The sequence below is a fragment of the Papaver somniferum genome, unplaced genomic scaffold (genome assembly GCF_003573695.1).
Source record: "Papaver somniferum cultivar HN1 unplaced genomic scaffold, ASM357369v1 unplaced-scaffold_125, whole genome shotgun sequence".
Taxonomy (NCBI): Eukaryota; Viridiplantae; Streptophyta; class Magnoliopsida; order Ranunculales; family Papaveraceae; genus Papaver; species Papaver somniferum.
In genome coordinates this window covers 6,283,246-6,305,827 of record NW_020621603.1, presented here as the reverse complement: position 1 = coordinate 6,305,827, position 22,582 = coordinate 6,283,246, and the positions used below count along the sequence as shown (strand labels likewise).

The 22,582-nt window shown below is 36.7% G+C and overlaps 2 protein-coding genes and 1 pseudogene across 3 annotated transcripts; 1 reads left to right on the top strand and 2 right to left on the bottom strand.

Annotated features, from left to right (window-relative positions):
• The first annotated feature begins 12,449 nt into the window (after positions 1 to 12,449).
• Positions 12,450 to 18,751, top strand: LOC113331460 (isochorismate synthase 1, chloroplastic-like). Of its 2 annotated transcripts, XR_003350932.1 has the most exons (16): positions 12,450 to 13,005; positions 13,094 to 13,279; positions 15,282 to 15,544; positions 15,623 to 15,857; positions 15,944 to 16,090; positions 16,224 to 16,298; positions 16,404 to 16,472; positions 16,582 to 16,700; positions 16,793 to 16,850; positions 16,944 to 17,054; positions 17,180 to 17,264; positions 17,409 to 17,506; positions 17,595 to 17,687; positions 17,867 to 17,952; positions 18,170 to 18,238; positions 18,348 to 18,751. XR_003350932.1 is itself a non-coding variant. In XM_026578175.1 (15 exons), the coding sequence occupies exons 1-14, from the start codon at positions 12,877 to 12,879 to the stop codon at positions 18,212 to 18,214; spliced, it is 1,713 nt and encodes a 570-aa protein (XP_026433960.1). In that variant the 5' UTR covers positions 12,451 to 12,876; the 3' UTR covers positions 18,215 to 18,238; positions 18,348 to 18,751. The 2 variants fall into 2 exon arrangements, 1 of the variants encoding a protein (XP_026433960.1); XM_026578175.1 differs by lacking the exon at positions 17,867 to 17,952 and having other exon boundaries at positions 12,451 to 13,005.
• Positions 18,752 to 18,853: 102 nt separating this feature from the next.
• On the bottom strand, positions 18,854 to 20,277 carry LOC113331259 (annotated as a pseudogene).
• Positions 19,492 to 22,038, bottom strand: LOC113331461. Its single transcript, XM_026578176.1, has 2 exons — positions 20,458 to 22,038; positions 19,492 to 20,263 (listed from the first exon to the last, which is right to left on the bottom strand). The coding sequence occupies exon 1, from the start codon at positions 21,791 to 21,793 to the stop codon at positions 20,960 to 20,962; it is 834 nt and encodes a 277-aa protein (XP_026433961.1). The 5' UTR covers positions 21,794 to 22,038; the 3' UTR covers positions 19,492 to 20,263; positions 20,458 to 20,959.
• Positions 22,039 to 22,582: the final 544 nt, after the last annotated feature.

Genomic DNA, 22,582 nt, shown 5'->3' with positions numbered 1-22,582 from the left:
GTGGCAGGGGAAATGGTAGAACAAAAGTGCTGGTTACAGCTACAGATGTGCAGTGCAGTTGGCAATCAAAGTGAGAAGGCAGTTGCAGTTTCAGGTTAATATGCAGAATGACAAGAAGCTAAGAAAGCAGATGACTATTGAACAATGCAGAATTGCAGAGTGCAGAATGCAGCTAAACTAAGATGCAGAATGCAGCTAAACTAAGATGCAGACTAAAACTACAGAATGCAAATATGAACAGATGCAATATGTCAAGAAAAAAAAAAATAAATGGTTGGCATGCAGTTTAATGCAAAGATCAAATGCAAGATGTAACTAATATTTACAAGGTTACAATGATGCAAACTAAGCTAAGATGAAGATGCGAACAACAAGAATGCAATGTAAACAACAAATGATGCAAGGAAAGAAAAACAACATATGCGCCGCCACCGAGTCCCCGGCAGCGGCGCCAAAAACTTGATATGATTATCAAGATGCACACAATACACTTGCAAGTATACAAGGTCAAGATTTGTAATAAAAGGGTGAGTAGGGGTTTGTCCACAGGGAGAGGAGCATATGAGAAGTTTTCCTAGGCTAACAAGAGTGGCAATGCACTATGGCAGTGAGCTAAAGGCAAACAAGGTTTCAGGCATACAAACAAGAACACAAGGTAAAGCAATAGAGAAACAGGCTAAGAACCACAGCAGGGAAAGATAAGCAAAGAACCAAAAATGCAGGGTAAAGCGATAAAGAGCAGTTAAGAAAAGCAACAAACAACCAAGGCTTGGCAGCCAAGGGCAAGAGGCAGGATTGTGCACTGACTTCAGTGCACAGTAGCTACAAGGTGCAAGAAAATAAAAAGCAAGAAAATATAACTGAAATTGCAAACACACATGACTTGAAATTATAATTGACTGAAAGAGAAGTGGTGGGTAAGCCAAGGCATATGATCCACCTTGTATCCTAATCAAGTGACATGGTCTAGGTTATGTTCATTCCTAAGCATACAACTAGAAATGAAAGAACACCAACTTGCTCACTAGTCTACCCCTAGCATTGGCTGTCTTTTGACAGTACAGCCAATCACAGGCTCTATGAACATTGACATCTCTCATTTGCACAATCTAAACACAGCAGGGAAGAACTATCCTAGCTCAATTACACTTGACAGTGCACAAGGCTTCACTGAGCCTTGGCCTGAAGTTGATTAGCTCATGCTAACCATGTATTGGCAACACACATACATCATATGAGATAATTTAAACACAAATTGCAACATATCAGATAACTACAACAGAAGCAATTCTCAACTGTTAACTGAAAAACACTGAAATTTGAAGTTCATAACAATTTGTAGCAATTTCTCTACTGGCTAGTCCAGAGAGGTCAATAGTGTCTCCCTAATACTTCCCAAAACATCAATTTATACCCATTACACATAATTAGGTTTTCCCCCAATTTTCCCAAAGTCAGTAAAATTAGGTTTTGGTAAAAAAAATTGATTTACCTACTGTTGATGAGATACTCGCTCCATCTCGTCGACCCAATCTTCTCCTGCTTCTTCTCGTTCCTCTCCAGCTCCAATTGATGCTTTAATCATCATATATATCACCAATTTCTCACCTAGGGTTTCAGGCAGAGAGATGAGAAATTGAGGTTGTAAATGATGATTAAAGAGATGGTACGTGATGGGTTTAGGTAGAATAGAGAGTTGGTGGTTTGGTGGCTGTTGCAGGAGGGGTGGTGGTGATGGTGGTGCGGCAGGGTATGGTGGTTGTTCTGCAGAGGGGGGGGGTGTAGGTGATGGCTCGACTGTTTGGGAGAAGGGGGTTGTTTGGGTAGGTGGTATAGGTTCGGTTGCTAGGGTGTGAGGCGGCTTCATCGAGTCTTGATGTTCTGTGACTCTGAGCTGCGAGATGCGAAGATGGTAGGTAGATCGAATGGTGATTCGGAGGCAAGCGAGGAGCGGCCGTCAGATTATATGATACAACAAAATGAACGGTACTTGATGGGGTTAGGTACTGTAGTGTAAGGCGGAGATATCAAACTTCGATGCACAGCAAGGGAGCGACCGTTGGATTCAACTACCATCTAATCTGAAGGCTTGGAATTTCGGCGCTGTGGTGCTTGGCAGAGACTTCAGATTTTGATGCTCTATGAAGGAGCGACCATCGGATGCTTCTGGGAACTGATCTGACGGCTGAGAACGGAGGCGCTTTTGTGTGTAGAAAATGAGGTTGTGCGCACCATTCTTCGCGGCTTCCTTGCGTAATTTCTCCCGGCTTTTCACTACTTTTCTGCTCTTTTCGCTCCGCGACTCATCCGAACTTTATTTATTACCTAAAAATGCAAAATTAATTAATAAAAATATTTATTCTTGAAAACAATGAAAATACAGAATATGGGATAAAATGTAGAATTAACGCATAAAAGATGAGTTAAAATGCTAACAAAAAGGGATAAATATATACAATATTTGGCACTCATCACTTCTCTTCTGACATAAGGTCACTCAAACAAGAACAAGGATCGACAAAGTTCAGATATTTTTTTAGATATGAAGATAGCTTATGATCATCCATTGTTAACATACTCCGTTATATGCGTGATTGTTCATCAGGGAATCAAGTTATTTGTGCAGCTACATTGACGATCGAAGATTTGAAGACAAGAAGATTTTTTATTGGTTTATGATCTTTGTGATATACTTCGTGCACACTTGATTGGATGGGATCCGACTTAACTTGTATATTTCGATAGTCATCTTATAACTAGTCATAGAGATCGACGATCTATCATTTGGTGGTCTTTTTCACGATCCAAATCTAATAGATTGAGCTAAGATCTAATTATACTAACAATTTACATCTTAGTTGATTTGAACCGATATAAAGGAGATAATTATTTTAAACGGAAGAGCCTTTGTTTAACTCAAAAATATCTCTGATTTAGTTTCTGAGATTGATAGAGAGGCTACCGAATATAGATTTGTCATTTACTGTTTCGGAATACGATCTAAATGAATTGAGTGTAAGAAGTCCTCGCAGCGGGTGGATCAACTTAAGACAGTGGACTATATCTTAGGATTCACGTATGTTGATCAGATTGATAGTAGGGACATGGATACTGAAGGAACTAGGTAACTTGGAATTAATTTACTTGGTCTCAACTATACGAAGTTGGTAGTAGTCTTTGTATAGCGGCATAATTATGAGAATATTCAAAACTGAACTAGGTATCTGGGTTTTTCTGCATTTGTGGTTTCCTCGTTAACAAAATTTTGTTTTTTTGTGATGTACTCTACTTCCGCATTATTTAGCTTGTCTTTATAATTAAAGTAAATACATTTGTACGTTAATCAAAGTCTTGGTTTGATTCCATAGTTGGTTCGGACGAAATTATACGATATACCAAGTGAACATCTTGTGATTGTTATCTTCTTTATAGTCTCTGTCTATATTGGATCACGCAAGGTGTGTATCATATAGGTTTATATCGAAAAGATTGTGGTGTACTTGGTACCCTCGTCCTCGTCATTTTAATTTGTACCAGAGCAGGAAAATACGAAAAGATATGACAACCTATGTTTAGCTCGATCCAACCTATAAGACGATGAGTCAAAATAAAAGTAAAGGAATATATAAATACTCAGTTAATGTATCACAAAATTTGGTGAACCACTCGTCGAATTTGATTTCATCAAATGTATGGGGCTTCTTCGTCAAGTTCTACTTGCTTTTTTGAAAATATTTATGAATATTCTCAAGATGGGATTAATTAAAACCTGCATTCATGATCAATGATTCTGACTCTAAAAATCCTTCTCCAAGAGAGGAAGGATCAATTGATCATATGAATATAAAAACACCTGAGCTAAAAAAACTGAGCGTTCAATTTCTCTCTTGTGCGAAAGAACTTAAGCTTTCACTAGGAAGATAAGGTAAACTTATAAACTGCTTAGATTCAAAGAAAGTGGGAATATGATCAACTTATTCTTGATCTAGCCTCCTTAAAAGCATAGCTTCTTTCTCACAAGAATGTTTCTTCTTTGAAGATACAGTCTCTTGAAGAGGATCTAAAAAAAGTATCCATCAGGAAAAAGAGACTGATCCATTGATAATCTCAGTAACTGATAAATACAACGCCTTAAATATCTCATCTGAATCTGAGATCAAACACTATTTCCGAACATGTCAAAAGGTTGGAAAATAAAAATTGTATTCTTATGTCAAAAAATCATATGGTATCATCCCTTCTGGATAAACCTAAGATTTACTCTTAAAAATCTTATAATATGATTGTGTCCTCAATAAGTAAAAATACTGACATAGACACACCGAGAAAAATATTTTCACATTCAAAAGAAGCTCGAGTTCTGTTTGTTCCTATCATGAAAAACTACAACAACTCTACAAATCAGAGTGTTACACAACATCATGCATCTTATCACAAAAGATGTTTTCATAGTGGAATCAAAGGTCATTTTCTAAGAAAATGTAAACAACTAACTGAGAATGTTTTTAGTTGTTCAAATTCTAAGAAAACGTCTGGTTAATGTTGTTATAATAAACCTTTTGTTAGTAAAATAACATATAACTCTGGTCATAATAGATCTGATATTTCAAGATGGATAAAATTCGTTCCAGTATGAAAACAAAGGACTATTTCTCACAAGACACAAGAAATAGTCTAGAATCACAGTCCAAACAGGGTCTGGAAGTGTGTATCGAAGAAATTTTTATAACCAAAAATGAAGGAGTCTTATCAAAACCCAAATTCCTCTCTACACAAGGTACTTCCCTCATATCTTGATGATAGTCTTTTCTATGATAAGTTTGATATCATTGTTATGAAAAGACATGGCTTTTGTCTCCATGATAGCAAAAGCTATTACACGTACGTCGTTTGACGGGGACCCTCATCCTGCGGTCGGGGTGCTCCGGATGGAGTTTTTCCATTGGACGGTCGGGAAACTTACGGTATTGTTAAGTGGGTCGGTGTTGGCAAACATAATAAGGGTTATTGGTAATAAAAATTTGTTTCAGATATGGAATCTTACGAAAACGAATAACAAGCCTCTTTTATTCAGTCTCCTGCCACTTTTAATATTCTTCGACACCCTATTTTTCTCTATCCTTTTCTTTTAAGTCGAGTACTTTAAGTATCTTTTTCCATGTTCTTTGATAAATATTCAGAATTTTCAGAGATAGATCGAAACTTTGGTCCTTTTGGGTTTCTTTCTTTCTTTACGGTGAGTTTGCATATATAACGCTAGAGCTTGATTATCCCAACCTTAATAGTAAAGGTTCGACAGTACAAGCGAAAACGTCGAGCGAGAGATTATAAGATGAAAAGCCTCGTTACAGTAATGGACATCATCAACAACAGTCCAGTTCACTTATGGCCAAGGTATGATCCCTTTTTTCCGGGATTACAGATTTTCAAAATAAATTAGATTTTATATTTAAGTTTTCACCAAAAAAAAAATCCTCTAAAAAAACGTACCACAAATTTTTTTTTGGACGTTCTCAAGTCAAAGGATTATCTATATTTACTGTTGTGCCAATAAAAGGTCGGAATTTGGTGAGAAGAGAAGGAAACTTCAATTTGATGAGGAATCGTCCCTGCTTGCATGCTTGCAGCACTTAAATGGTCCTTTCTGTAAAAACGCTGAACCATAAGCCAAAATCCTCCCCTTAACGCAAATGCAAGAATAAATATTGATCCTAGAAATTCATGTGTGAAAAAATGTGGGTCTAACAACCACACCCAATATTTAGTTAGGCAATCTGTATGGACTAACTCCAATATAATTCCAAGAGAATCAACTAGATAGTCAGACTGAATCAAGGAAATATATCCAAGAGTTATATTTATGTTTCTCAATGTAATCAACAAATCAAAAAGATAGAATCGTGAGCCTGATTATTATGAGAAACAACTTGAACGGTACCAAAGACCAATGCTCAAGTATCAGTCGATTTCAATCAACAACCAAATTTTGGATTTACCAATTGATTGAACTACGCACAACCTGTGATATTTCAATTATATAGAAAATATAATACGGAAAAGAAATAACACAGACACCGGAAGTTTTGTTAACGAGGAAACCGCAAATGCAGAAAAACCTCGGGACCTAGTCCAGATTTGAACACCACACTATATTAAGCCGCTACAGAATCTAGCCTACTACAAGTTAACTTAGGACTGGAATGTAGTTGAGCCCTTACCAATCTCACACTGATTAAGGTACAGTTGCGTTCCTTACGCCTATGAATCCCAGCAGGACTCTATGCACTTGATTCCCTTAGTTGATCTCACCCACAACTAAGAGTTTCCACGACCTAAAGTCGAAGACTTGATAAACAAAGTTGTCACCCACATAAAAGTCTATTCTGATAGATAAATATGTCTCTCATAGAAATACCTACGAATTTTTTGTTCCGTCTTTTGATAAATCAAGGTGAACATGAACCAATTGATAATCATGTCTTATATTCCCGAAGAACAGCCTAGAAATATCAATCACCTCACAATAACTTAATTATATGGTAGTAGAACAAGTTATTGTGAAACCACAAAGAATGAGACGAAGGGCTTTGTGATTAATTTTTATATCTTACTTATCGGAGATAAATCTAGAGCAAATATTAGAAAAGATAGTATTCAATACGATAGAACAAATAAGATCAGAACACACAACTACAGAGAAAATAGTTGGGTCTGGATTCAGAATCCCAATGAAGTCTTTAAGTCGTTAGCCTATAATGGTTTTATGAAAAACCTAGGTTTAAGGAGAATCGAATCTAGTCACAACTAGTATCTCACAGAAGGTGTGGGGATTAGGTTTTCCATTTGCTAGAGTTTTCCCTTATATATATAGTCTTCAAATCAGGGTTTGATAACTTTGAAGCAAAGCAATCAATATTCACCGTGAAAACTTGATTTAAGATTCAAGCTAAGTTTGCTTAAAACCAAAGCAATATCTCTCCACCATTAGATGGTCTTAGCTTGTTACACACAAATGAAATATACCTTCATTTAGATATGGGTAACCATACCTAAACGTGCATATTGAGTTGACTAAATAACAATTAACTGAAGTTAGCCATATGAACACTTTTGTATTAACCATGTTCATCTTAACACTTCTAGATCAAATGATAATCTAATGAATCTAATTGTGTTACTCATAGAGTTGTTCAATTGTTTATATTCTCATAGAATTATACTCCCTCCGTCCCACTATTAAGTGACCAAGTTCAAGTTTGCACAATTTTTAAGGCAAGCAAGGGAAAAGAGTATATTTAAGCATTTTTTACAATTACACCCTTATGGATAATAACTAGTGAAATTTTGAAATGATTTATCTCTCAAACTACACCACGGATGTTCGCAAATTTCATACCATTAAAAAACATTTTAAAACACCTACGTAACGAATATAAACATGCCTATCACATTATGCATATTTCTTATAATCAATTAAAAGGATAATTTTAGAAATATCTCTTGTTTAGTGATATAGTTCACTTAATGGTGGGACAAAATCTAAAAGTAAATAGGTCACTTAATGGTGGGACGGAGGGAGTACAAGACACAATTGAAGCAAAATCGGATTGATTCAAAAAATCAGTTCATGAACATTTTAGCCACGGTTTGCAAAGATTGCATTCCTTAATTTATAAATGTATTTTTTCATGAGTATGAAATCTTACTTAACCGATTTTAGAACTTAAGCGCATAAGTTTGCAGATGGGTATGCAAACTTAAGTTCTAGACTTGAACTTTTCCGACAGTTCGCAAATGGGTACGCATAATGTCGTTCCGGACCGAATTCAGGTGAAATAGTTTGCAAACAGGTACGGAACTTAGTTCCCAGAATTTGACAGTTAAAAACGTTCGCATACGGGTATGCATACTTGGTTCTCGGACCTGAATCATTCTTACAATAGTTTGCATACTGGTAGCATACTGTGCTATATCTAGACAATGATTAATTGTTATAAACTCACATTTCAATCATTAAAAAATTCTTAGAAGATGACAATAGCTGCCTCACACAAACTATTAGCTTATAAATAATTTTCAAGTGATCGAATGATCAATTCGAAACATTCCGAGTCTACATCAAATGACTGTCTCACACAAACCATGTAAGATGTTACAAGGCGATTTTCACATGATCATCTTTTGACTTTCGTCAAGAATAATGATGAACATAGTTAATGCAAAAAGTTTTCCAACACATATTTCGAGAAAGATATAAGCGAGTTAAACTCAGCTCGAAATATCAAATGTGTATAATGTAAAAGTCTATATAGCTATACGACTTAGTCTCAATAGGAGATATAATAGAATAGACTTCTGACTGATAGATGAGTTCAAGTCTCCACATACCTTTTGTTGATGAAGTTCCTCCAAGCTCCCGATAGTAGATCTTCATCTTCAATCGATGAACGTCGTGAAGTCTAAAGCTCAACTACACATTCTATACTAATCCGAGACATAGCTATAAGTAGATTTGAAATCAAGACTTATAGTTTTGACACCTAAGCTTGACAAACAAGCTTGAGATAGCAACGCTTGCGAGTTCGACCGAGCAGTGCTCTAACAATGTGCATTATCACGACAAAACAGTGATATACGATACTACCTCTAGGCTGTTGCAACCCAATACATGCTACATCCTAGGGATTCATATGCATTCAAATTATCTTTATGAAAAACAATATAAATAAACAAAAATCCAATTCAGGTGAGCTAACATAAATCTATATCAAATCCAATATGGAAACATCATATAAACTAACAAATACTACACTGACTGCAACAATATTAACCAATATAAACCACGAGAAACACAATATCTTCAAAAGAAGTACACCAAATACATTAGTCAGATAGTTAAAAACCTGAACTACAAACCACATATAATTAACCAACAAGAAAGAATTACACTAAGTCCATGGCCATCATTATTAATTCCCCAGAACCTTTGATGCAATCACAAAACTGGACTCATTAATATCTTTTAAAATATTTTGAATCATTGTATTGATAGTAATTGAATTGGTAGTTTTTGATAAGTACCTTGATTACTGTCTGATCCAGATCGGAAGCACAAAAAGCACGCCGAGATTCTGAGTATACTACCTGGTGATGGTTCTGGGATACATAGATTCCGGGAATATTATACTAATTATGAAATGCACTTCAACGTATTTCCAAGTGTCACCCCGCATACTTGACCCTGCATTATGTTTTGCTCCTTCCGAACGATTATATTTTGGAGAAATTTGGCTATGTTTAATCACGGGAAGGAGAACAAGTGAGGAATGTAATATATATACTTTGGCATTTATTCTATTTGTAGTATTATGTTGTTTTTTCATCTATTTGATGCATAATTGAAAATTCTTTTCTCTTATCTATGTTTGTCGTGTATCACAGTGATTAATTTGGGTACGTAGTTGATAAATGTTTTGGAATTATTTAGGCTTCGATTTTTATAGCCAAATCAAATATCAACGGGGTTAATTAGTCGATGATAACTGATTACCAGGACATGAAGCCAATCAAAGATGTGATCAGTACGCGTACCCCAAGGGCATGGGTTCGTGAATGAATAAGGGTACACATACCCAGTATGCGTATTCCAACAGCCTGAGTACACGGACTGGTCTATAGGTGTGCGCACCCTACACATACCTACCAAGTACGAACTAAGCAGATGCTCAGAAACTATTTTCACAAATATGTTTGGCATTGCTACAACTCTCATAAGCACTTCTAAGATAACTTTGTTCACTATATCACTTTGTGTTTATGAATCATGGTTTAAGTTTTGAGTGCTAATGAACATGATTTTTCTTATAAGTTATTAAGGCATATTTTCCATGAACTATCATTGTGTGCATGGTTCCACAACCTTATACCATAGTGTATATTCTTATGCGTAATTTTTAGGTGAACTTCTCACATGCTTACATGAATTTCAAACAAGAATTTCATCTAAACTGAGAAAGTGTTTTCTTGAATGTCAAGTTATCTTAGATTGAATATCTATAAATAGAGAGACTCAAACAACTGGAAACATAAATCCTTGATACTTATGTGTCCTAGTTTCTTGTTAGAATCGTCTTCTATTAATTTAGGTTTCCTCTGAGAAACATAATTAGGTTTACTACTTGAAAACTTCACTTAGGGATTCGTGAAGCTAGGTCGACTATCTTTGACCTGATAGTTCGTGCATTCTGATCTTGTTCTTATTGGTCGTCGAGGTTTTCTTTAATCTCTGATCAGGAACGAGATAGATAGAAATCGCAAAGTTCTCTTCGTCTCAGCCTTTGTGATTCCTCATGATAGATATCTAAAACTCTTATTCATTAATTTGTTTAGATTGTCCTTGAAAGGTGGTTAGTAATCCAGGCTTCTCAGCTAACCGAATGTAAGTGTTTCGGATTCGTGAGGTTTGATAGCTTGTCTATTGCAAACATATTTCCAAACCTTGATCTAAAGGTAAATCAAATAGGCTTATCTGTTAACGGCAGATTAGTATCAAAATTCTTCACTTAAGTTGAAACAACTCTTAGGATGTGAAGGACGTTAGCTAAGGGAATCAATTGCATAGAACCTTGGTAGGTTTAAATCAATTGCATAGAACCTTGGTAGGTTTAAGAGGCGTAAGGATCACGACTGCGGTTGAATTTTTTAGAGGATTAATTCGGTCTCAACTAAATTTCAGTCTGAAGTCTGACAGTGATCTAGTGTCTGCAGCGGCTTAATAAGTTTGGTGTTCTAACCTAGACGAGGTCCCCGGATTTTTCTGCATGTGAAGTTATCCTTGTTAACAGAACTTCTGGTGTCTTGTGTTTTTCCTTTTCCGCATTATAATTGTTTATCTTCATAATAGGAATATCATAAGTAGTACGCATTAAATCTAGGTAGTTTAAATCCTTATTAATTATGATCAATAACAAGGCTTGTTCTTGTTGAATTTTTATCTTGAAAGATAGATTACAAGTTTCATACTTGTCAGAATTCGAATCCTCTTGATTTGGATAGACTAGATTGATCTTGGATATTGATTTGTGAAATCGTCCAAGAACTCTTCTACCAATCAGGGTCACGAGCTTCTTAGTCTAGAAATATTGATTGTGGAATATAAAGAGAAAAACTTTATATACATATTGTTCAAGGATCTTTAATTTAGATCTACTTGTCGAACGAAAAAGTTGGTGGTGTACTTAGTCTCTCCTTTTCAATTGGTATCAGAGCCGGCAAACACTGTTAGACCTAAGTATGTGTTTATATTGTTCCTAAAAGTATTATCGTAATGGGTAACTTTTTTGTGAGGCTTGTTTGGTTCACCTGTAACGTACACCAGAATACCTTAAAGATTCTTCAGAGTTTTCTTTCCAGGGGATCAACAGATTTAGTCTCTCTAGATGTTGTCATCTCGAATAAGATTTCTGATCTAAATGTTGAAAGTAAAAAATCTATAGAAAAAATAAAAGTTCCTTAGAAAGGGTAAAAGTCAATAATCTACCAGTCAAGAGTACTAGGCATTGCTGTCTTAAAAGGTTGTCTCACAGTCTTCTTAAGGAATGCAGTAAAGGATGGTCTATAGAAGAAGATATCTTCAAAGCCATTAAAGATACTCTTGAATTCTTACAACATCTTGCGTTGATCAAGAACAAGGTTAAATCATTGTAAAGTTCCGACTCTGCTAAAACCTGCTATTGTGTGCAAATTGGACATGTTAGGAAGTCTTGCACAATCCCTAAAACAAAGTATGCAAAGACGTTAGCTACTCCAATTGGTTATGAAACTCAATCACCCGATCACTTTGTCAACAATAACTGAACAGCGGATATCAAGTCTGATCAAGAAATCTCATCCAATTGATCATGCTCCTAGCACGAGAAACGAAGACTACCATTCTGAGATGGTTCGTAAGCATCTACTTGCTCATCCAACTTCTTGGTAACAAGAGTTTGGCGCCACCCCATCATGCATATAGCTTGAGATGGGCAAGCTACATTTTTATTTGGTTTCGATGAACATGCAAATCATACCTAAAATCGTTGGTTCAAATCATTTAATATCAGCAATTAGACTACTTCATCTATAGCCGTCAGATCTTAGCCTCACCTGAACTCTATACAATTATATTAACGTGTCATGTGAGAGTTGGAACTTTTAAAGTGTTTGATTTTTTAAAAATCGCAGATTTAAATAGTTTTAGATATTGATTATTGCTATGACATGCTTATTCTTAAAAGTTGAATCGTCGAATTCTTTAAACCGATAAAAAAACGATTTATTACTATTAATTGTTTACAACGAACCATCTTGGCTCGCCAAACCATAAAACTTAGAAACCGTTATGTTTGGTTTCGGTTTCGGTTCTGCTTTTGTCCAAACAATACCAACCCATACCATGTACCGGCCTACAAACAATCTATGCAGCCGGCCCATTCAAAAAGTGGGTACTCCAAGCTAACCATAAGAAGTGGACATAACCTACACCCGAACCCTCTTAGAAACAGAAGTAGATAGGTATTGTAGCATGTATGCCAAAATAACCCCCCATGAAAAGCAGAGGGAGTATGTTACATATAAAAAGAATACAACTAAAATTGATTTTTTAAATTAAGTGCATGCTCAGGGCTCAGATTGAGATTGCAACTGAAAACTGCAACAACGACATCACCGATTTGGGGACTTGAATAATTAATGGGGATTTCCATATCATTATAAGCACCATTCTGCTTGTATATAAGCATCCCCAGGAATCCCAACTAGGCAAAGTAACAAACTAAGCAGTATTTAGATTCTCTTTGTCTTTCCATAGTGTACACAACTTTTTTTTCTCCACTAGAAATGGCAACTACTGGTGCTGATAAATTCATGATTTCATTATTCGCGCCAACCACCAAATTCACAAAATTTAGTAGCAATCCGACCGTTTCAACTCGCCAATCATGGGTTTTGACTCGACAATCCTCCGTTGTAAGTGAACTTTGCTCTTCTTCTTTAACTCATTACTTAACACATATTGACGAACAGGATTTGATGCCAATTTGTGTCAAATGTGCAGTATCGTTCAATAACAATGTCCATGAACGGTTGCAAAGGAGACCCAAGGAAACCATTGGAGATGATTAAAACTCAAACGTTTCAGCCCGTTTCAACTCCTGAAATGGCAATGAATCTTCTGAAATCTACAATTACGGAGTTAGACTTCGATCCACCGTCGTATAGTTCCGGAATCATTCGTCTCGAGGTACTCAGTTCTTCTTCCTCTTGCCTGCTCTCATAAATTTCCCGATTGTTAGTTAGTTGCTCACTCGCTCTCTTCTCAGTCCTTTGGAGGGTCTCCTCTTTATTGTTATCCTTTCATCTTGGAGTTAAGGGGCATGTCCCCATTCCACCCACTCATTTACACAAAACACACACCCCTTCATTTAAACTACAATAGACTTATAGACCTTTTTCTACTTCTTCATCTGAAAACAAAAACCACTCAACTTTTCTGTGTAGACAGAAAACTTACCATGACTATGTGTAAGTAATTTTTTAACTTATTTTACCAAGATTAGTAAATTTCAGAAAAAATTACTAACCCAGTAAATATATTCACGAGGATTATTTTATTTTATATGGACCAGATAAATTTGTAACTCCACCGACGCGTTGTGTTTTCGAGTTCCTTGCATTGCCTTGTGTTATAATTTTAGTAGAAGGCTCTTCTAACGGTAGCTGTAGGAGTTGAGAGCATTTTCAATGGGTTATTGGTAGGTTTTATGTGGCCACGATGGTTTACAACAAGGCACTATTTAATTGACGGATGCCACAGGTGCCTATCCTATCCTTTCAATAAAGGCTGGCACTTTCCATCCTGAAAATGATTGATTGAAGTAGCATTCAACACGTCTTAGGTTGTTTTACCATGCTAATCTAATACTAGTAACCATCATCAGTCACTCGATGAAAGTTTGAAGCATCACATTACTAAATGATCTCTATCTCACTTTAGTCTCTCGTTTTTATCGTACTAGAGATGCCGTCTTTTATTCTTTTTTTTTGATTTGGTATATTTTTAACTAAAATGAAAAAAAAAAATGAAAGAATGTTTTTCCAAAAGTGGAAAGAATAAATCACGACTGCCGTATAAGATTTTTTTATTAATAAAGACTAAGAGCAAGGGTACGGAAGAGAGTCTCATTCAAAATGAAAGAGATGATCAAATTAGGTCGTGTTATGGATAGAGAGAAACCCACTTTCACTCAAAACTCAATCGCCCACTCTTTCATTCGAACGAGTGATTGAAAGTCTTTCCTATACGGCTAATGATTTTCCGTGCAACATAAAAAAACGACGCTTTGTTTGTCGTATAAAGTTGAAAGGAAAGCAAACGGTTGTTGGTTTGCCGTATCTGGTTGACAGGGAGTATTAGTCGGATGTACGAAGATAATTTCCTTCCTGATATCATGTGATTTATTGCCAATTATTGCTCTATCCATTAACGTCATGCCAACTATATAACTGCCAGGCTAAATATTTGTTTTGTATTCCTTCTTTTCTCTCTCAAACGGACATTTATTTGCCGTATAGACTTATTAATACTCTATTGCACGGTCAGATTTGTATTCCTTCACTTAAACTTTCTTTCACTTTGATAGAGTATATCACATAACCCTTGTTCTAAATGATAATAAATTTATGATTAGTATTTTGGGATTCTTTTAGACAGTGAGCCGATCCAGTGCAGGGGTGTGCACTTAAACCCTCCCCAACTGGTCCAATGCCTAATTCTGACCAAATAGTAATTTTAAGACTATATGTGAGCTTAAATTTGTTTTTTTTGCATCCCTTAAAATTATCTACCTAAAGCAAATTTTGGCTCTCCATCTCACAAATCTTGGCTCCCCCCTGCTCACAGGTGAGCTACAATAAGAAAAAAGTTTCTCCATTTTCAAACACCAAACTTCATCGTCTACCGGTTTCAGTTTCAACCGTTTATTTTCAGTTGGTTGATGGTGGTGTTGTAAAATCTTCGATTTTCTCGGTTGTCCGGTAGGAATATATTCCATAAGAAAAAAATATACTACACAATTACGAAAAGAAGAAGCAGGAGTTGACTCGTCAAGGGTGACTATTTAAGTTTGACTAACAAAACTAGGGGTCTTAGATTAATTTTAAATTCCCGGAGGCACCGGAATTGAAATACCCGGTGCCATTTAAGAAACTTCATTTCTGACCCTTGAAGGTTTCATTTGTTGAAGGTCCCAATTCAACAGAAAATAGAGGCTATTTCATGGCTTCAAGACCAGAACAACCAGCTTACCCGTTGTTTCTTCTCCGGTAGAAGTCAGAGTATCATATCACCGGATTTAGTCATCGATGATGAACCATCTAGCAGCAATGGACATCATAGCACAAAAACTACATCCGACTCCAAGTTGGTTAGTGTTGCCGGTGTCGGGACCGCAGTATTCTTCCAACAGTCGAACCCATTTTCTTTAAATGACTGGAGATGCATCAGAAGGTACCTACCATCTATCTATGTATATATTCGGAACAAAAAGAGTTAAAATTTGATGATTGAAATGTGATTTTGTCTTAGGTTCTTGTCTGAGGATTCTCCGTTAATCCGCGCATATGGTGCTCTTCGATTTGACCCAACGACTAGTGTTTCTTCGGAGTGGAAGGGTTTTGGTTCATTTTACTTTATGGTTCCCCTGGTTGAGTTTGATGAGCTTGAAGGAAGTTCTATGCTTGCTGTAAATATTGCTTGGGATGATACTGTTTCATGGACTTGGCAAGATGCAATAAACGCACTTCGGCCTGAACTTCGTCAGGTTAATTGCTCTTTTCAATAGCCAATACCTTTTCTCTTTTTGTTTTTTGTTTTTCGGCAACTGAGTACCTGAATTTTGTTATGTAGATTTCTTCTGTAGTCACTAAGTTGAGAAAGGAAGTTCCGAAAACAGTCATACTTAGTAGCAATCATGTTCCTAGCAAATCAGGTTGGGATGATGGTGTCAATAAAGCTTTGGAGACGATAAATGGAAGCAAATCAGAATTGGTTAAGGTATTTTGGCGTGGGCATGTTGCAAAAAGCATCACGCATTTCTCCCATACACCATTTTTCTCATAACTAAGGAATCCTAGCTAGATGATTTTTCTATTTTCACTTACGGGGTTATATGTTCATAAACATTTAGGTTGTTCTTGCACGAAGCAGTAGAGTTGTTACTAAATCTGATATTGATCCTCTTGAATGGTTGGCACATTTACAGGTATTCTTTCTCCTCCAAGCAAATCTTCTAGAGTCGCAGTCAATAGAGTGAATGCTTTTCATATATTTAATATCCATTTTATTGCTCGATGTAATCTATGGCTAGGTTGAAGGACAGGATGCTTATCAGTTCTGTATTCAACCACCTAATGCACCAGCATTTATCGGCAACACTGTATGTGTCTAACAATCAGATTAAGCAACAGTGGATGCTAATTGAAGTTTTATTATTTTCCTATAATTAAATATTTGTACTCATATCTATGTGGGACGCTTGTGAACAGCCAGAGCAACTATTTCACCGTAAACGCTTCAATGTTTCGAGTGAGGCTTTAGCTGCAACCCGTGGAAGAGGAGAAACAAAGTCATTAGATCGTCAAATGGAAGATGATTTACTTCGAAGGTTTCTATTAACCTCCCTATAACAAATTGGTTATACTAAACGAACTTCAAATAGCAATTGACATATAACACGGTATTTTATTGATTTTGCAGTCCTAAAGATCACCTTGAGTTTACAATAGTAAGAGAAAACATTAGAGGAAAGTTAGAGGCAAGTTACCTTGGATTGTTTTGATTTTTACTTGATATAATGTTGGTTGGTGCTTCTTACATTGGGTTCGTCCTAAACATCTCTTGCGTACAGGATATATGCAACATGGTATTGGTTGAACCATTAAAGACAGTTCGAAAGCTTCCACGAGTACAACACCTGTATGCAAAATTATCAGGTAGATTAAGGAATGAAGACGACGAGGTAAGCAATCACATTATGAATACAATTCATATTTGTGTCAAGGGGTTCTCTCTTCGAATGGGACTCCCCTATCCATTTAGCACATTAGTATCATGAGAAACTTGATTTGTTTTCTCTATTTTCAGTTTCGCGTCTTGTCATCTCTTCACCCAACTCCAGCAGTCTGTGGATTTCCTACAGAAGTGGCACGCCAATTTATAGCTGAAACTGGTATTTCTGCCAGCATTGGCTTTCATTTCACTTAATCATGAAGAACCAACTTTTCTTGAAGTTGTTGGATGCAATTACCCTTTCTTTTTCTCTTTGATGCCTACTTCAATTTCATCTGACGTATCTCGTCTCCTGGTTGTTCAGAAATGTTTGATCGGGGAATGTATGCCGGACCTGTTGGTTGGTTTGGTGGAAAAGAAACTGAATTTGCTGTTGGGATTAGATCAGCCTTGGTGGAAAAGGTGAGTGTAATGGGAACTCATCACTTAAGTTTTACTCGCTCTTGGACATACTCAATGTGACGTTATTATTTGCCAAATTGAATTGCAGGGTCTTGGCGGATTAATATACGCAGGAGCAGGAATAGTTAATGGAACTAAGTCATCTTCAGAATGGGAAGAATTGGAACTTAAGACATCTCAGGTTTGAACTCATTACATCAAACTATAAACACTGATATATATATATATATATATATATATATATATATATATATATATATATATATATATATATATATATATAGACAACACAAATTTCACACACACAACCACACAAATGGGATGCAATAGTATTATATATCGGTGCACCCTCTTGTGCAGTTCACCAAGCTGATAGAAGGTGAGAAATCTCTTTCACTCTCTAGATGCGAAGAAATGGATAATATAGTGACTACCAACTGAAAGAGGTTAGTGGTTTATGACTTGTTTCGTAACACCTTATGGAAATATTCATCTATTGACCTTCGTCTAGTGATTCAAATCTTCATGAGAAACACACCATATTGTACATGTATCTGTTTCCTTACTAGCATCAAGAGTAGTAGTGGTTTGTTTTGACTCGTGTGTGTCAGTTTCCGCGCCAGTTCTCTATTATTTGCTCATATATTTTAATGTCATGTTCAGATAACACAGCCAGTGCTGATGTACAGTGGTAAAGCTTTTGTCTGAAGTTCCAAGCACATAGTTCGCTAGGTAAGAAAAGGGTACATGAATTTTCTTTCTTTTCGGTGGGTGGGTGATTAGCGAAGTAAAATGCAAATTCAGATACTAACAAGTTATGTTTGTGTACATGTGTTTGCAGGGGTGAATGTGAATAATATCATAAAGACATTTAAAAAATACAGAATGCCGGTTTTTCTATTTTCCTCATGGAGGGCGTCTGCCTGCATACAAGAAATAACAACTAGATGGCATATACAGTTTCCAAGTTGCAGATCAAAGCAATTTCGTCCCAACGTCTATATTGTAACTTTGTCATCTATGTATCATCTCAATAATGTTGTACCCGGCTTAGTTTTCTAAAAGTTATAGTGTCATATTCGATAAAAAGAGCTGTCCTGTATAGTAAGTTTATGAAGGCTGGGATGAGAGTGAAAAATTGTGTGACGAATGCCGTTACAGTGAAACCACATTCCACTTCTTGCTGTATACGTCAGCTAGCTTAGGTAGCACTAAGAGGATATATATATATCTTGAATTTACGCAGCGTAATATATATACATAGAAAACAAATTCAATTTTCTCCATTTGTCATCATAGGACCAAGAAGAATCAAATATAAAGAACAATATATACCATCAACAATGACCTCTTTATCTGTCTGTATGCTCTTTCATCTCGCACGCCCTTCCTCATTTAAAACCATGCCTTTCCAAAAGAAGTTCATATTGGTGTTCTTAATACAGATTGGTGTTTCCAAAAGAAATTCATATTGGTGTTTATTACGGATTGGTGTTCTTTGTAAACTGTTGAAACAATCTTTTTTTAGCAAGGTTTACCAACTTTACAGTTTATGGCACCTGCGAAATGTGTAAGTCTGGTCATGAAAGTACCAGCCTTAGAACTGATGAAGTCTTGCTTTGAGTAAGGCAAGGTTGGAGTTATATCTCCCGGTTCAACAAAGAATGCACTGTTCATTAACAAATCATTTTGTGTTTTCCATGTCCATTGCTTCTACTGGTCTTCTGTTGTGTAATCCCTCTTTGTCACCTGCACAAACCATCATCCCCAACACACATGTATAAATGCAATGGCTTATGTAGTTAAGATGGCAGAGATAAAGATAATGTAAAGATTGAGAATTCAGGGAAGAGGTAGTATTTTGTTGGTAGTTACCTCTGTGGCAAAAATGTTAGGAGGAGCAACGAATCTGTTACCCTGGCTAATGATGGTAAGATTTTGGCTACCATCAATTGCATGCATAAGCCAGTGATTGTAGTCGTTGTTCACAACATGGAAAAATCCCCACCTGCACCTTGGCATTCTTTGCACTAAACCCCTTCCAAAGTGGTTAAACGCAAGGGTAATCTGTATTCTTGTATCGTTAGAGTAGCTGTATCACTTGCACCGAACTTTTTCACCTGCAGAATAATAATCATCACTGTGGATCCCATAACGACATCTAATAATCCATCCTTGCAGTTGGACATGGAGTTATGATCAATCCGAACATGGGAGGATTCAAAGACAGAGATACCATCTCCATCACTAGCTGTTCCAAATCCATAGTGATCAAGTGAATCCCTAATCAAACCACTGTTTCCGCCATGAATGTCATGAATGTGTAAACCATGAACAATGACTGTCTTCACATACTGTATAGTAAGGCCTGCACCACCTGTGATATGAACATTAGCTCCACGAAAGTCAATTGTCTTGTCGCTCACTATCAAATCAACTTTTTGTTTAACCTGATAACCATACTTCTTGCGAAAATGATCCAAAGTGGCTCAGTTTGGATTACAGCATATCTCAATGTTTCAGGCTTGGGGTTCACCAAGTCGTTGTCAGATGGGTCAGTAACTACGTAGAATTTCTCCCTCTTTCCACCTCAGAGGTCGGCCAAAGCCAAGGACACGGTCAGCTAACCTCTTGCAATCATTTGCCCAATCTGCCCTGCACCTCCAGCAACGGTCAATAGGATTTGTTGCTAAACATGGGCCATTGTATTTTCCTAACTTTCTTTCATGCTTCGTGCTGTTATGCCCCTCAAAGACGCTGCATATTGTCATTCAACTTAAATTCAGATTATTAAAGAAAAAAAAAGATCAAATCTTACAAAAATCATTCTCATAAGCGAAATAACACAAGAAAGAGCAATTCTATAATTATACTATTGATGTTATCACCCCTGCAAAAAAACAGAGCATATTTTGTTATCATTCCTGCAGCAACCTAAAAGAAAACGGTACCTGTGTATAACTTATGCTTTGTTTGGCTGAAAGAGGTTACCCCGGGCCACCTATGTCAAAAATGCATATCGACAACAACTCTTGTAGCACAATCAATAGAGGATTTCAAGTACTATCAGGTTGGTACTGCACCTGACGAGATGATTGTCGTTGCGAATGATATACAATCCAAGGAGAACGAGACCACACCATGTACATTCTCATCAACATAAAGCCGTGTAAACACGCTGTACATTCTGGATTTTGAGTCATAATTTAAACTAAATGGTTTGGAACTTCCAGCGAAGAGACGCATACAGCAAAAAGAGTACCAGTGCAGCAGTAGAGTGTATATTCATGTAATTCAATCAAGTTACACAAGATAAGAAAATGTTCAGGGAAATCTCTACATAAGTTGATTGATCTTAGACAAATTAAAATGATGTATTGTGCATTCAGCCAATTGCAAAACAAGTTCTTGAGAAATTGAACAAAAGTCAACGCCTGTGCCCATCCACTTTTTCTACTGCCGTTGCTTCTTCTGCAATGGTTCAGAGGGAATTTTCCCAGCTGCAATGTTTTCAAGCTGCTCACTGATGTAGGTCATTGATCTCAACATGGCTTCCACCGTATCTTTAGTAATTTGAAACTTCACTTCAGTCTCTCCTGACTTATTACGATCTTGCAACTTTAGACTGATGACAGCTGCTCTATTACCTGGTGCTGAGCTCCGTCTCTCAATGGTCCAACTCATCGACTTGAGGCACGGTAATATTCCCATATCCTCAGGGGGTACGGATGCAGTCACATTTGATATGTTACCATCGCAAACAATAGGTGCACAACTGACAATTTCACTGTGATTGAAGCAACCAGGAACATCATCTTGACGAGACCACAATGGTGACAACATCTCCGCCGCCGCAGCTGAAAAAGGTGCGAGCAAAGGGGTTGCTGTACCTACATTACCCTGGCACAGGACGCCTCCCGTCGTTTGTCTGTCCATAGACACATCCTCTTTCCACTGATTTTGATACCTCTGGAGTAACAAAACTAGAGTAGTTTGCAGGTGGAGGGACAAGTCTATGGGAAATAGTTTCAGTATATCATCTGCAATTAGGTTCTCGTGTACTGTTTTTCTGATAAGTGAACGGAGACATGCTAACAATGGATCAAGTTCTTGAAGAGAAGGAAGACAAAGAAGAGATCGAATTGAAGATTTGTCGACTGGTCTCAGACCAGTTTTTCTGGTTTTCCATAGGGTTTCAAGAATATGTGATAGAGTTTCCTCTGATGCTGATGATGGTAGCTTATGCAGTTGGTGAAACAGATCACTACTGCTGCTGCTTTGCTCCATTAGGTTAGTTGTTTGATTTTGCCAACCCCCGAAAAAAAAGGTCGAATTTTATGAAATTTGAAAGAAGAAATTGAAAAAGGAAATGGAGAATTTGTTACCTGGAAATGTTTTTCCTGATTGATTTGAGAAAGTTAAAACAAAACTTTTTTATTATTGGGAAGAAAAAGTATTTGGAGAAATTAGTTAGGGTTCATAAGCGGTATAGCTCGACTTTGCACACTTCAACTCTCGCTCTCTCACTATTTTTTGAGGTTATTTCCCAACTAGTTTTGGTTCCAGCCGCATTACTGTTTTGGTTCCACTTCCATAATTGGAAGTACATCATTTCAATGGGCATGTCCGTTTTCTGTAGCTGACAACCTAAAAGAAATTGGTTTGTGATTGTGAGTTGTGACACAGTAGCGACTCTGACGGTGAACCAAATATGAAAAAGCTATAAAAAAAAAAATTACTAACAAGCCAAAAAAGCAAAAAAGACCAAGTTCAAGACTTAACTCCTGGCGGAAGAATTCCATCTTCAATGCCAACTCAGCATTTGAATTTGTTCATGGAAGCTCAAGTCCTATGATTCAAATGCTAATCCAAACAGCGTTTGACGCTAAAAAGAATAGTGTTTGACTTGGTCAAGGTTATTTGACTTAAATATTTGCATAATTGAGATTGATATTAGCTTTTCTGCGCTTGACTTACACTATTCAGAATAACATTGTTCGTCTTTAAGCGCGCCATTTAGAATAGCATTTTACCGCTAGTCAGATTACCATTCCTTTGGATACCACACACCATTCC

Coding starts and splice junctions, on each gene's coding strand:
- LOC113331461 (XM_026578176.1), bottom strand. CDS start 21,793: ATGGAGCAAAGCAGCAGCAGTAGTGATCTGTTTCACCAACTGCATAAG.
- LOC113331460 (XM_026578175.1), top strand. CDS start 12,877: ATGGCAACTACTGGTGCTGATAAATTCATGATTTCATTATTCGCGCCA. Junction 13,280..15,281: donor CCGGAATCATTCGTCTCGAG/GTACTCAGTTCT, acceptor CATTTGTTGAAG/GTCCCAATTCAACAGAAAAT. Junction 16,701..16,792: donor GAAGATGATTTACTTCGAAG/GTTTCTATTAAC, acceptor TTGATTTTGCAG/TCCTAAAGATCACCTTGAGT.